The 16,331-nt window shown below is 37.3% G+C and overlaps 1 protein-coding gene and 1 pseudogene across 1 annotated transcript in view; one reads left to right on the top strand and one right to left on the bottom strand.

The window, feature by feature from the left end:
* DYNC2H1 (dynein cytoplasmic 2 heavy chain 1) overlaps positions 1-16,331 on the top strand; it is a 432,306-nt gene that overhangs the window by 304,767 nt on the left and 111,208 nt on the right. The window contains exon 84 of the mRNA XM_036258012.1: positions 3,789-3,905. Coding sequence (XP_036113905.1) covers positions 3,789-3,905 — 117 coding nt within the window. The remainder of the gene's footprint in view (positions 1-3,788; positions 3,906-16,331) is intronic.
* LOC118627702 lies at positions 6,469-7,460 on the bottom strand (annotated as a pseudogene).

The following is a 16,331-nucleotide window of genomic DNA, read 5'->3' as shown; positions in this document are numbered from 1 at the left end:
GTTGCCACCCACACGACCCAACCAGGGCTGAGGACAAACTGCAACCAAGGTATGTGCCCTTAGTGGGAACCGAACCCGGGTCTCTCTGGACCGCAGGCCAACGCTCTAACCGCTGAGCCAAACTGGCCAGGGCCCCTTTGATGTAATTTTAAAGTCATATTACAGTCATGTGCTGCATAACGAAGTTTCAGTCAACAATGGATCAAATATACAATGATGGTTCTATAAGAGTATATTGGAGCCTGGCTGGTGTGGCTCACTGGTTGAGCATCGACCCATGCACCAAGAGGTCACCAGTTCAATTCCCAGTCGGCATATGCCCAGCTTGTGGGCCCAATCTCCAGTGGGGAGCATGCAGGGGATGGCCAATTGATGTTCTCTCTCATCGATGTTTCTATCTCTTCCTCTCCCTCTCTCTCTCTCAAAGCAATAAAGAAAAAAATATTTAAAAAAAAAGAGTATATTGGAGATGAAAAATTTCTATTGCCAAGTGATATTGTAGCCATCGTAGTGCAACATATTACTCGTGTTTATGGTGACTGATCCTGGTATAAACACACCTATTGTGCTGCCAGTCTTATAAAAGTATAACACATATAGTACTAATATTTGATAATGATAATAAGTCACTTTAATACGGGTTTATTTATTTTCTATACTTTAGTTTTTAATTCTTATTTTAGAGTGTATTTTTTCTACTGATAAATTTTTTTCCCTATAAAACAGTGTGCATGTTATGCTGGCAACAGCCTTATTCATCTTGTGTTTACTGCATTTTTTGATGGCATCATTTTTTCTTGTGCTTGATTTAATCTCATGTTGTTTTGTACAGTAGTAGCATGCAGTACAGGCTTGTAGCCCAGGAGGAATAGGCTGTACCGTATTAGATTTGTATATACATGTATCCTAGTTTATGTAATTATTCTATGATGGTCACACAAGGACAGATTGTCCAATAATTCATTTCTCAGAACATATTCTTATTGTTAAGCAATGTGCATGACAATATTGAATAAAGTATTTTTAATTGGTTTAAAAATGAATAATGGAAAGAAATTTTATTATCTGTGCTTTGTAAAAGAGTTAACAATATAAGACTTTGTAAAAAGAAAGATTGTCTACTGTTATAGCTCTATCCTCATTATAAAAATATTTTTATTACTTATTGGCACTTCCTTTTTATACTGTCTATTCATTAAAGATTATAATATATTGTGATACTGTTATTAAGAAAAGCAGCCTCATATGTTATTTCTCTAATGCTGAAAATATGACCTTTTTTGGGCTGGCAAATATTTTATTCTTACAATAGTTTTAACATCATATATAAAAACTATTTGAATCTTTTTTCCTTTAGACATCTCTTTGTATTCTTGTTTTCTGTCATATTTGACAAATTTAAAACTCAAAAAAACGATATAAAATGTTACCAGAGTTAAAATAGCACTTCTTTTGACTACAAACTAGTGATATTTTGTGGTGTAGCAAAGCTGATAAATTAGGGTTCAGCTAGAGCAAATGAAAATAATTTATCAGAAAAACAAAAATAATGAAACACTGAATCACCATAGTATTTTCAAGATTAGAGAATCAATCAAAAACTCTAGAAGTAACTTAGTTTAACACCATGATTGTGGATTTTTAACAATTAAGAAGTGCATTCATTTTGAAAGATTTATGGTCTTTATTTTATTACAAACTTTTGTAATACAAGAACCCATCAAAATATGAAATATAGTCCAATCTGTTAAAAAGGAAAAACAACCAAAAAGTAAAGCGAAAGTGGTCAAGATGCTGCAAATGTTAATTTTTAAAATATTAGTTTAGGAAAACATATACCTGGCATTTTGGATATATTTTGTTTATATCAGATAAGCAATGAGACAGCACCATTTTAATATTTAGTTGACATATTTATGAAGAACAATCAGTTGGATATCTCACTGATTTTTATACACATACCCAGTATCTATAGTATAATTTTTAGCATACTGGATAATATTCTGGATCTTTCCTAGCAAATTATTAAGAAGGTTTATTAATATTATTGAAATGGAAGTCAAACAATATTTTAGAAAAGAAAATGTGAGTGATTTGATTTTGAGTATTTAAAAAACTGGACCTGGAAAGTATTATCCTAAGTGAAACAAGCCAAACAGAGAAAGACAAGAATCATATGATCTCACTTATTTGTGGAATATAATGAACATAACAGTCTGAGGAATGGGGTAGTTTCAGAGATGTGGAAGTGGGGTATAGACTGACAATCCCCTGAAGAGGGGTGGTGGGGAGAGATAAACCATAGAACTTATAAGCATGTATGCATGAACAATGGACATGGACAAAAAGCTGGGGACAGGGTGGGGAGGGAGGGGGAGAGGGGAATCAGTGGGTAAAAAAGGAGAAACATCTGTAACAAAAATAAATTAATTAAAAAAATGAAGTTGATAGCAACAACTTCCAAGATTGTTGTGAATAAAATTCACTAAGAAAACACACACACACACACACACACACACACACACACACACACACAAAACTGGTAACAAAGAAGTTATAGAAGTGAAAGCCTTAAATAGGGACTACTTGTTTACCTTGCCTTGTTTTAACTAATTGATCTTTATTTCTTTCATTTGAGTCTTAAATGTAGAGGAAACATTAAGATGACAACACCAAATTAATATAGAACCTTCAAAGTTACAGTTATTGATGATTTCACCAACCAGTAATTATTTAAAATTATTTTACTATTTTATACAGTTAGCTATGATATTTACTATCTTTTCTGACATTTCATTTTTATAAAAAGCTATCTTCAATTTATCAGCATTTTGAAATTATGAAATTTAACCAATAAAACTGAAAAATTTTGTATTTCAAAATAAACAAATTGAAACACTAAGAGGTTATTAGTAAGAGATAATTAGAACTTCCTGGCTAAAGAAGCAACTTTTCAAACAAAAGCCATTATAATATGTAATTTTGTTTTTAATTAAACTTATTGGGGTGACATTGGTTAATAAAATTATATAGGTTTCAAGTATACAACTCTATTACACATCATTTGTATATTGTATTGTTTGCCCACCACCCAGAGTCAAATCTTCTGTCACCATATATTTGACCTCCTTACCATTTACTATTCCCCCACCTTTCTGCCCTCTGGTAACTGCCATACTGTTGTCTGTGTCTGAGTTTTTGTTTGTTTTTCTTATTTGTTCATTTGTTGCTTTCAGTTTGCTATCCCATGTATGAGTGAACCATAAGATTCTTGACTGACTGACTTACTTCGCTTAGTATGATATTCTCAAGTTCCATCCATGTTGTTGCAAATGGCAGTCTTTCAACTTTACTTATGGCTAAGTAATATTTCAGTATATACATGTAACACATCTTCTTTATCCAATCATATATCAAAGGACATTAAGGTTGTTTCCATGTCTTGGCCACTATGAATAATGCTGCAGTGAACACAGGGGTGCAAATATCTGTGTGATATCTGTGTCAAATTTTGGGGGTGAATACCCAGAAAGGGGTTGCTTGGTTATATGGTAAATCTATTCCTGATTTTTTGGGGAGCCTCCATAGTGTTGTTAGATTCTTTTGTTTTTTAGCTGCTTAAATAAATCAGTAAAATACTAAGCCATTTGAACAGAGATAATGGGTTTAAACTTTGTTTATATTTGGTTTTTATTTTTATAAAATAAATATGGCTATTTTGTACCTATTCTATTTCTGTTTGCTGAAGTCATTTTTATTTATTGCTACTTATTATTTTGTTCATTCAGGTTATTTCACAGTTAAGGATCTTGGGCAGATCAGTAACAGCTGGTTGCAAATTTGATAGAGAAATCTGGTCTAACGAACTTTCTCCTGTCCTCAATCTCTGGAAGAAACTAAACCAGGTTAGTAGTGGAATATCTTTCTGATATTTTTACTCCCTATTTTATTTTTTCCAGTTTCTTCTACAAAGTGGAAAAATTTTGCATTGATCTGTCCTTAATATATACAAATAATACACAATATCCTGGAACGAATGGAGGAAATAATAGTAATAGAAATAGATAAGCCAAGGAAGCAGTATCGCCAGTATAATTGGCCTTTTCGTGGTCACATGCTATGTCTATACCTGCTGTATTGTTGCTCACACCTTGCCTTCTCTTCTCTTTCTGTAAAGTCAACTATTATTATTAAAGGTAAAGTATTTCAATAGAATCAAAGTGCTAAGGAAAAACAATTTATCAAATGGATTCAGTTTATATTGTAGAATAGTTATAAATTATAGAAGAGTTGCTTGCTCACTAGGCAAAGCCATTAGGTATTATGATTGCTGTTGCTTTTGAATAAGGATTTATTCTCTGGAATTAAACAATATAACATTGTAATTCTTATGTTCAGTAATATTATAAAAAATCGCTATGTCAGATTTTTGACTATGAAGTTGGCCCTGATTTCCATTCTTCATACCAATTCATATTAAAGTTATTACTCTTTACCCTCTCTTTTTAAACCAACCTTTGCTTATCTTTAAATTAATAACCAGTTTGACAAAAAGTTAATTTCTCTCCTTTAGCAATTTATTTCTTATCTTGATGTTCGGGTAATATTCTCCTTGTCAAGACTCAGCTTCTTGTAGCAGTCAGCAACTTTTCTTTTTTAATATGACACCAGCTATTTTAAATTTTCTGATGATTTTCCATGGAATTCTTAAAATGTGTTTACATATTCAAGTATATGTATATTCATAAGAATGTATATTACATTATATAGTAGAGTAATTTATTCTGAGATTAATAATTAAAAATTTCAAAGTCTTTGTTTGGAGAATAAGATAGATGGAATGATTTGAATAATTGACTAATTTTATCCCTTACTAAATAGCAAGACCTATTGTAAAAGTAATCCTAATTTGTAAAGATCTCATCTTACATTTTAGTGACAGTCTGGTATCTGTTGAACACTCTTCTTCCTCTGAATTATGAGTAAACTTGTTTGACCCAGTGTCCAGTTATGAGTAGACTGAAGTCTGTTCCATGATTTTGTCACCTTAGTTTCTTATAATTTTTTTCTGTCTCTACTTCTAAATTTTCATAGATCTTGTTATTATCTCACATTAGATCTGGCCTTAAGGTGCAACTTTTGTCTGTATATTTCATAAGAAATCCAGTAATACTTGTAATCGGGGGAGGAAGAATGTCTCTTTTCTTCTACATTTTTAGATTCTCAGCTGGGTCTCTGTTATAAAAGACAGATGAACAAGAGAAAAGCATGCAAATTTATTTAATGTAAGTTTTATGTGACATGGGAGCCTTCATAAGGAAATGAAGACCTGCAGAAGTGGGTAAACCTGAGGATTTTTGTCAGGTTTGATGAAGCATGAAAAGTCATGGAAAAATATGATAGGACAAAAGAGGTATAAGCTAAAAGGGGTCAAATGGGGGAAACAGCAAGTCCCCCTTGTTTACATTCCACGCGACGCATCCCTCTGTCCTTTCTCAGGGCATAGAGAGGGCACATCACACATGTGAGTCTTGCGCCCTGCCTCAAGAAAGGTCAGAGAGCTCTTTCTGCACCTGCAGTTTCTCAAGTTCCTTCAATTTAAAATATTGAACATATCTAAGTGCCCTATTTTGGTGTAACATGTCCTGAATCTTGTCTTTTTAATGAATATTTGTGAAGTTGCAAGGGAAATTCAAGTTGCTGAGTATGTGATCACCTACTAACTCACTTTCCTTTGGACTGTATTCTTTATATTTGGGCAATTCCTAAAGTTTCTGAAGTTAACTTTTCCCTCTGTGTGAAGTTTCTGGGAATATGTAGTTTAGTCTTCCTGGCCTTGCCTGCTTCTCTCCATCAGGCCCAATCGATTTTATTGTTGCCTCATCCCTTCCACTCCTACTCCCTCCCTCTTCCCCCTTCACTAATACATGCAGATATTTTCTTTGTAACACTGGGAAAAAAATCTTTTTCTGTTATTAAATAAAGAAGACCACAGAAGTGACTTCAAAGATCTATCTATCTCTGTGTGTGTGTGTGTGTAAATTATTTGCCTCCTAAGACCCAACCCATTATTAGAAACTTATTAATTCTCTACCTTTTTCAACTCTTTATTTTTCTTTTAAATTTATCTTTATTGTTGAATGTATTACAGATGGTCCTCATTTTTACCCTACTGGCCCCCTCCTCTCCACTCCTGCCCTCCTCCTGCCTTTCCCCACACTGTTGTCTGTGTCCATTGGTTATGCACATATGCATGTAAGTTCTTTGGTTTATCTCTTCCACTCCCCCTCCTTCCCTTTGAGGTTTGTCAGTCTAACAACCAATTTGTATTTCTTTTTTTTTTTTAAACCATTAATATTTTATTTAACAATAAGAACTGGGCTATTTCTAGAGCTTACAGTATATTTAATATAAAAATAAGGAATTCTCCAAAACATGTACTAAAAATACAAAGCTTATGGATCTAAGCTAGTGAGAGCATTTATTGTACATTTCAGTTACCCAGTACAACAGCTTATGGTCTCCTCGCACAGCACATACTGGGAGAGTTTTATGCCAGGAAATGCCAGATCCAGCAGCTACAGATCCAATGAGGATGGGCTGAGGGTGTCCTTGGTGATGGGTTTGAAACTGGCTTGCCATTTTGCCAGGATAGCCAGTGGTTGCAAACAAGTTTTCATTAATTATGGACCACCTAAATTTGCAGGCTCGATCCATGTGGATAGGTCTCTTAATTTCGAGGGTAACTGGATCGAGTAATATCCCAAATTAACCAATCATTCCCTGCAACAGCTCCAACTTTGAAGGTGTTTTTTAAACACCAGTGTTCTGACATTAATGGCATCTGTTCTGATTCAAGAGATAAAATAGCCTGTTGGGACATAAGATCATAAAATCGGATTGTTCCATTCTTCTTTGCAACCATCAGCTTAAAAGTTTCCTCAGGATGCCAACACACACTCATTCCAGGGGAATTAAGAGCAAAATGAGATTTCTGTATTCCCTCCAAGTTCCAAATCCTGCTGGTGTGATCATCACTCACACTTCCAATTCCTTGGCCTTCTTTGGGGTCAAACACCAACTCATTAATGAAATCTGAATGACCCTCTAAAACCCTGTATTCGTTTTTATCCTGAAGATCTGAAGTAAATAATCTAAATTTCATTTTGAAGTACAAAATTTGATTACTGGAGGCAATGAATCAAGTCTAGTCTCTGGGCTCCAAGCTATGCCACCAACCCTGACTCCATGGTGAATTGTTCATAGTGTTTTATACTGAAGTCCTCCAATATCTGCTTTGTCCTCCTGAAATGTACATGTGCCAATGACCACATAACTATTGCCACCATATGCAAGTAGGTTTCCTGAATCCCCACTGTCAAAAGGATTAAATTCTACCACATGCACATAATCTTCGCAATCCAAGTATAGGCAACATTCCTTGTGGCATCTTGCTTCATCTTGTATGTCAAAGCTTGAGCAGTTGTAACAATACACTAGCCTTCTACTGCACAAGGTCACCAAGCTGTCATGGCTGGTATGCACTCTGGAACTAGCATTTGCAAATGAGACATGGATTCCACAGTTGGGCTCCATAACAAACACATCAAATACCAGAGGTGGGCAATCAGACAGAGAGGAGCCGCCACAGCTGGCATCCACGGGGGCTGTGGAGGCTCCCAATTTATACTTCTTAATCCCTTCACCTTTTTCACCCATTCCCCCAACCCCTCTCCCATCTGGCAACCAACAAAATGTTCTCTGTGTCTAAGAGAATGTTTCTGTTCTGCGTATTCATTTTGTTTATAGATTCAATTGTTGATAGATAAGTATTCATTGCCATTTGGTTTGTTCATGTATTTTATCTTTTTCTTTAAAAAGACCCTTGAATATTTCATATAATAATGGTTTGGTAGTGATGAACTCATTTAACTTTTTCTCGTCTGGCCATTGATTCTAAAGGACATCTTTGCAGGATAGAGTAATCTTGGTTGCAGGTTCTTGCTTTTCATCACTCTGAATATTTCTTGCCACTCCCTTCTGGCCTGCAAAGTTTCTTTTGAGAAGTCAGCTGACAGTCTTATGGGATGGCCCTTGTAGGTAGCTAACTGCTTTTCTCTTGCTGCTTTTAAGATTCTCTCTTTGTCTTGAACCTTTTGCATTTTGATGATGATGTGTCTTGGTGTGGGCCTCTTGGGGTTCATCTTGTTTAGGACTCTGTGCTTCCTGGACTTGTATGTCTGTTTCCTTTACCAAGTTAGGGAAGTTTTATGCCATTATTGTTTCAAACAGGTTTTCAATTTCTTGTTCTCTCTCTTCTCCTTCTGGCACCCCGAAGATGCAAATGTTGGCATGCTTGATGTTGTCCCAGAGGCTCCTTACACTCTCCTCAATTTTTGGATTCTTTTTTCTTTTTGCTTTTCTGATTGGGTGTTTTTTGCTTCCTTATATTTCAACTCAATGGTTTGTTTCTTAGCTTTACCTACTCTACTGATGAATCTGTGTAAATTATTCTTTATTTCAGTTAGTGCCTCCTTCATTTCTGACTGTGTGTCCTTCATTTCTGACTGCTCCTTTTTTATGCTCTTGAGGCCCTCACTAAGTTCATTGAGGTTCTCACTAAGTTCATTGAGCATCCTTATAAGCAGTGTTTTGAACTCTGCATCTGTTAGGTTGCTTATCTTCATTTCACTTAGTTCTTTCCCTGGAGTTTTGTTCTATTCTTTCATTTGGAACCTATTTCTTTGTCTCCTCATTTTGGCTGCCTCCCTGTGTTTGTTTCTATGTATTACTTAAGGAGAGCTATGGGGCTCGCTGAGACCAGATGCTGCTTGTTTGAAAGGATTTAGGAAAACCTGAGGCAGGATCCCAAGACAGGCCAATCCTATGGTAAAGCAACTGGCAACAGCTTGGGTGGGCCAGAAAGTTGGGTGGGGCGGGGCCTCAGGGAATCACCAGGGCGGGGCAAATAGTGTGAGCCAGGTTGCTGGAGTCCCAGATATGGCGGCTGTCTGCTGCCTCAGGGAAGGGCTCACTAAAGGAACAAGGGCCTCTGACAGCAATCTGTCCAGGAGAAATCCCTCTCTCCAGCCCTCACTCCAATGCTAAACACCTCAGTTCTTCCCCATATGTCTCCTATGCCTTTCAAGCTGCCTCCCCCACGCTGGAGCCTGGAGGTGTGAGTCCGAGTAAGTCCGTGCGCGGGCCCTTTAAGAGGAGCTGCCTGGGGCTCCAGCTGCCTCAGCCTCCCTGAGCCTCAGTTCCCGCTGGTTTTTCCAGCCAGAAGTGATGGGGATTCTCTTCCTGGCACTGGAACCCTGAGCGGGGTGCCTGGTGTGGGACGGGGACCCCTCAGTCCTCAGGAAGGACCTTCCCAGCCGAGGTGTCCTCCTGATTTTATCCGCCACACGTGGGTGTGGGGCCAGCCCGTCTGCCTCCGCCCCTCCTACCAGTCTCCTTGTGGCTGCTGCTTTAATTCCGCAGTTGTAGGACTTCCATTCAGCTTGATTTCAGGTGGTTTTGAAGGATGGTTGTTCTGTAGTTTAGTTGTAACTTTGATGTGGTTGTGGGAGACGTGATACCGTGTTCACCTATGCGCCATCTTGACCGAAAGTCCTTCATTTTTTTATTTGGGATATACATATAGTCTGTTACTAGATATCTGATGTTTGATTCATGCCATGTATAACACCCCCACATCCACACTCCTCAGTTCTTTTTTTTTTTTTTTTTTTATCCTCACTCGAGGACATTTTTCCATTTTTTGTTCAGATAGAGCGGGAGGGAGAGAGAGGAAGAGAGAGAGAGAGAAACATCGATGTGAAGGGACACATCGAGTGGCTGCCACCTGCACGACCAACCAGGGCCGGGGACAAACTGCAACCGCTCAATTCTTATATGCAAAGAAAAAAGGGGGGGATGCCTGGTTAGAGTGAACTATCATAGGGACATTGAGATAAGTGTGGGACAGATGCACAGATTAAAGTACATGATGTTTAAAGATTTTATTTTAGGGGAAGCACCTTGGGCTCTGATTTATAAGTCATATTTATAAGCTCATTTAAAGGTTATATAAAGTCATATATATAAGCTTAGTAGACTCTCAAAGTGAGTCATCATTCTAAAGGGCCACACAGAGGGAAGGGAAACCAGGAATCCCAACCTAAAGCCAAGAAGCAAAGGAAAGGTTGGAATGTAGATTTTGGAGTAATTTTTCAAACCCACTGGCATGTGGCTGCTTTGGCTTTATTTTTCTTACTAAAAATAGATGTCCTCAGGTTAAACCTGGGACCCATACCTTTCATTCATATACCATACTGTTCCTAATTTCTTTCTGGATCATATAATTCAGTTTGAAAACTTATTTTATTGCTTAGGAATAAAGTAAAAGGCCAACTTGTTAGCATGGGCATTTGTGGTCTCAAATGCCTGGCTAACTGTCTTCATTCTGACTTCTTTGTACCATATGTCCCATGTTTTTCTACATCTGAATACTTGCTGGGTGTGTGTGTTTGTTTTTTTAACATGCCAGCTACTTTTTAACACTTTTATCTATTCGTGTGGTTCCCTCTGCATAGATTTACCTTTCTTTCTGTTCAGTTAGATAACTTTTAATAATTTTTACTAGTCTAGCACAAATACCATTTTATAACTTGGACAGATACTCATTACAAATATTGTGGTAATAAATGTGAGTTCACTTTTGCCCTGTCCTTAAGAAGCTCACAAAATATTTAATGCATTGATTCACAGAAATGATACATGTAAGCAAGGATCAGTCTATCTTATTTTCATCTTTAGTTTAGTACGTGAGCCTCTTTAAGGAATCTGTTGAAAATATACTTTTTATTTCCAATTTAATAGTTTTATTTCTTTATACAAAGGAGCATAGGAGTTGAAGAATTTCTAATAGAAAAGATTATAATATTCTTTTTCATGATAAAACTCTTAGTTTACCAAGTTATATTTTCAATATAGAGAACATATTTGAAGTATGATATTATTTGCCATGGTATATAATGTCATTTATAGGATGTAACTATTTTTAATTCCTTCTGAAGGATCCAGTAAATACAGTTTGTTAGAAGTTCCCACCAGATGGAAAATTGACATCCTAATGGAGCTAGCTATTTCTTTTCTGGTGAACAGATTGAAGAGAATTTGGAGACTTTCTAGAAGACTGTTTAGCCAAGGCCGACATGCAGCTGGTTTCATTTCCATAGCTTTCACTTCTGTTCGGAGTAGATGGTCCTTGTGTCAGCTGGTATGGACTTGGCAGTTAAATATTTTTGATGCTCACCACTCATCTAACACAGTATGAGAATGTGGCTTCTAGAGCCACACTGCTGGGTTCAAATCCTAGCTCTAGTATGTACTAACCATGTGACCTAGGAAAAATTACTCAACTTCTCTGTGCCTCAGTTATTTTACATGTAAAATGGAGATAATGACAGTATTTGCCTCATTGGAGCCTCGTAAAGATTACATGAGTTAATGTATGTAAAGCCTTTATAACTATGTCTGGTAAGAGTGAGCATTCTGTTAACTGTTCATTTTACTTATATCGAAGGTACAAAGATTTATAATATGTGACCACTACTTCATTTGCCCCTTTTCTAAGCAAATTGTTTTTATTAGTAGTATAATTACATATTATTCAGCCATTCATCCAAAATGTTTTAATTGAGCACCTAGTTTCTTTTCAGTGGTTTTATGCTAGGGACTGTATTGTTGGCAGAACAATCATGGTACCTACCCCGTAAAGTTTACACTTTGTAAGAGGGACATTTTAAAAATTAAACGAGTAAATAAGAAAGTAAATATGTTCTTAAAAATTATTTCAAGTGCTGTGGAAGGAAAGGATGGGTGCTATTATTAAACAAAGAGAGAAGACCTGTTTTGGACTGGATAGTTAGGGAATAGCTTGCTTGAGAGGTGAAGTGAATCTGAGAAGTGAGCAATGAGAAGGTGCTAGCCAGGCAGAGTTGGAGGGGAAAACCGTTCTAAGCAGAGAGGGCATCATGGACAAATTCCCCATAAAGGGAAAATGCTTGGCACATTCAATACACCTGAAAGTCAGTTGGACTGAAGTATAGAGACTAAAGGATAGTGTGGAATGAGATCAGTGGGATCATTATGATAGAGTGAGAAGTTAATATTTTATTCCAAGTGCAGTGGGAAACCATGAAAGAGCCGTAAGTTTCGAGTTGCTGTGATCTTGGTTATAATTTCAAAAGCTCTGTGTGGCTATTATATAGACATCAGTTTAGAGTGAGATTAAAGAGGAAGTAAGGAGAACAACCAGGAGGCTCTCTCAGAGGTCCAGGGAAGAGTTGATGGTGGCTCAGAATATGGCGGTAGAGCAGGAGAAAAGGGTGTATTTAAGTTACCTGTTGGAAGTATTACTGAAAGAACCTAAACATGGATTTGGATTTAAGGGTTAAAAAAAGTGTTGGCTTTCTGCATTGGATGATTGGGTGGAAGTGGCACCATTTACTGAAATAGGGAAAACTGAGAAAGTACAAATTCTGCAAGGGTAGGGGTGGAGGAGGCTGTGATGCCTCAGAGATGACCAAACGTTTAATTTTTGATCAGATAGTTGGATATACAAATGTGGAGCTCAAAAAGGTGTATTTGGACTGTGGTATAAATTTGGAACTTATTAGCATCTAGGAAACATTTAAGTAATTAGAGAGCATTATATCATGTAAAGAGAGAGGACAGTAGAGGAAGAGGAAAAAGGGCTCCCTAGTTAGGAAGCCAACATTTAACGTAATTATCAGGAAAGATGTGATGAAATATTAGTGAGGAGAAACAAAACCAAAAAGCTGAACAAAGCAAGAACACAAAAGACTGTGGTATAGAAACCCTAAGGAGAGAGTCTTTTATTAGGAATGGAATTGTTAACTATGCCACATTGCTTCTGAGAGGGTAATCAAAATGAAGACAGAGTTGGTCATTGGATTTTCAGAATAAGTCATTGTTGATATGTACCTTGACAAGGAAAGTTTAGGTGGAATGAGGAGACTGGAAGTTAGTTGAAAGACACAAAAATATGAGACAGCATGTATAGATGGTTTTTTAAACGTCTGTCTATCTATCATCTATCTATCTCTATCTATCTCTATATCTATCTATCTATCTATCTATCTATCTATCTATCTATCTATCTATCATCTATCAACTAGCTATCATCTATCACCTATCTAAATGTGCTACAAAGGGCAAATAGAGAAATAAGGTGATCAAGATATGAGGCCCAGTATGTTTTTTCTTAAAGCTAGGAAATACCAGCGTGCCTGTAGGTTAGTGGAAGTGCTTTAGTAGAGGAAGTAGTTGAAGATACTGAAGAATTAAGCCAAGTTTTATTTTAATGAAGCCAAAACTCACAGAAACTCATGAGAGATAACAGTATGACTTGTAACTTAATAGGAGTTTGTTTCCATATGAGGGCCTTAAAATTCTGTAAGGCAAACAAGAAAATGTCATTAAATAGAAAAATGCAAATACCTGGCTATTCTAGATAACTTGGCAGAGTATGAAGGAAAGGAAATCAAATATTAAGTTAAATTTACTTAAATATTAACCTTTTACAGTATTAATGCTTATTGACAATATATGTAAAGAATCTAACTCGGGGTCAATGGGGGGAAAAGGGGGGACATCTGTAATAATTTCAACAATAAAGATAAAGATAAAAGAATATCCTTGGGTGAGGATTAACGATAACAACAAAAAAGAATCTAACTCACCCTGGCTGGTTTGGCTCAGCAGTTAGAGCATAGGCCTGTGGACCAATAAGTCGCAGATTCGATTCCAGTCAAGGGCATGTACCTCTGTTGTGTTTTGTCCCCAGCCCTGGTTGAGGTCATGTGGGAGGCAACCAGTTGATGTGCCCCTCTCACATTGATGTCTCTCTTTTTCTCTCTCTTTCTCCCTCCCCCTAACTCTATCTGAAGATAAATAGAAAAATATCCTAAAGTGAGGATTAAGAAAAAAAAAGTAAAAAAAAAAAAAAAGAAAAGAATCTATACTTGACTTTTATTTTTAATTTTTTTAAAACCTCACCTGAGGATATTTTTTCATTTATCTTCAGATAGAGTGGGAGGGAGAAAGAGAGAGAGAGAGAGAAACATTGATGTGAGAGAGACACATCAACTGGTTGCCTCCCACACGATCCCAACCAGGGCCGGGGACCGAACCACAACTGAGGTACATGAACTTGACTGGACTCGAACCCGCAACTCTGGTCCATGGGCCAGTGCTCTAACCGCTGTGCCAAACTAGCCAGGGCTACATACTTGACTTTTAAAAGGTCAGAATGTTAACAACTTGAGTAGATCCTAAGAAATTAAAACTCTTGACTCTTAAATTCTGAGCAAAAGGACTAAATAAAACAAAAGGTATCCACTGACAAAATAAAGAATATCGGACACATAGTAGGAAAACAGTTTCATTTTGGTGATTTTCTCCCCCCCCTATTTATTTATTTATTTCATTTTATTTTTGTTACAGATGTTTCTCCTTTTGTACCCCATTGACACCCTCCTCCCCCCCCCCCCCCACCTCGTCCCCGGCTTTGTTGTCCGTGTCCATTGTTCATGCACACGTGCATATAAGTTCTGTGGTTTATCTCTCCCCCACCACCCTCTTTTCTGAGGGTTTTCAGTCTGTACCCTACTTCCACGTCTCTGGGTCTACCCTATTCCTCAGACTGTGTGTTCATTATATTCCACAAATAAGTGGGATTATGTGGTATTTGTCTTTTTCTGCTTGTCTTGTTTTGCTTAGGATAATATTTTCCAGGTCCCTCCATGTCGTCTCAAAGGATAAGAGATCCTTCTTTCTTATAGCTGCATAGTACTCCATTGTGTATATGCACCACAACTGTTTTATCCATTTGTCTACTGATGGACACTTGGGCTGTTTCCAGATCTTAGCTATTGTAAATAGTGCTGCTGTGAACATGGGGTACATGTATTCTTTCTGATTGGTGTTTCAGGCTTCTTAGGGTATATTCCTAGAAGTGGGATCACTGGGTCAAATGGCAGTTCAATTTTTAATTTTATGAGGTAACACCATATTGTATTCCATAGTGGCTGCATTAGTCTGCATTCCCTTGGTGATTTTCTTAAAGGGAGAGTCAGGTAATTAATTCATGACTTTTATTTGTTATAACACTTTGATAATTGTTCACTGGAACATTTTAAGGAGAGCTTCTGTTTACTTGTTCAATAATTCCGCTTTTGTGTCATGTTTGTATGTGCATCTATTGTCTTTTTGTATTCAAGGTGAGATTTTACTGGTTCTTAGGAAAAAATTTTTTTTTCTTTATTGCTTTTAGAGAGAGAGTAGGTGAGATGGAGAGAGAGAGATAAAAACATCGATGAGAGAGAACATCGATTGGCTGCCTCCTGCGTGCCTCCCACTGGGGATTGGGCCCACAACCTGGGTGTGTGCCCTGACCAGGAATCGAACCAGCGACCTCCTGGTGCATGGGTCGGCACTCAACCACTGAGCCACACTGGCTGGGCGAGTGGTTCTTGGTATGACTAATTTTGGACTGTACCCTGAACATTTTAAGCATTATAAGATTTTGTTGTCTATTTAAATTATTTTTAGCAGGTAGTCAAACTGCTCAGGTTCAGAATGCGTGTCCTGGTTCATTTCTGTGGGTTGTGATTTCAATGCCAGTTTAGTTTGTAAAGCTTCTGCAGTGCTGTTCTCGTCTGCCTCACTGTGTGTTACATGGTAAGATTTCCCCCCACAATCTGGAGAGCCAGGTGCGGAGAGGGAGGGACACCCTCTCTTTCCTGCAGTAATGGGTGGAGGTCAGTTCCATCCACAGGCACTGCAGGTGAGAATCAATGTCTCCTACTTCAAGGAGGGGTAGAAGTCAGAGTACTGCCCTGGGATACTGTCTACTACTCAGGACAGGGATGCTTCACGCCTTCTAACAAAGTGATGGCAGGCTCGCTTTCTCTCTCTCGTATAATTTTTTACATTGATAAGTTAAAAAAAAATATGTGTGGACCTTTTGCAGTTTAGTTAAATTAATAATAGGAGATTACTGGAGAGTCCTAAAAACATATTATGTAAAACCCAGAAATTTTAACTCTTTGTTCATATTAGGCTGAACAAGTTGGGAACTTATAAGAATAACTACTATATGTTCAGAAAAGGACCCAAAACACATTTGTTGATTAAACTGAAACTAGAAAAAATGTTAGTGAGTTTAAGTCAGTGCTCAAATTTGGATTGTTGTTTCCAACAGTTTATAAAGCCAAGGAAGGGGAATTGGGTGGCAAGCTCAGTAGATTTAGTGCATAAGC

Source organism: Molossus molossus, unplaced genomic scaffold, assembly GCF_014108415.1.
Source record: "Molossus molossus isolate mMolMol1 unplaced genomic scaffold, mMolMol1.p scaffold_m16_p_13, whole genome shotgun sequence".
Classification (NCBI taxonomy): domain Eukaryota; kingdom Metazoa; phylum Chordata; class Mammalia; order Chiroptera; family Molossidae; genus Molossus; species Molossus molossus.
Note: the sequence above shows the minus strand (reverse complement) of the source record. Positions and strands in the feature narration are given on the sequence as shown.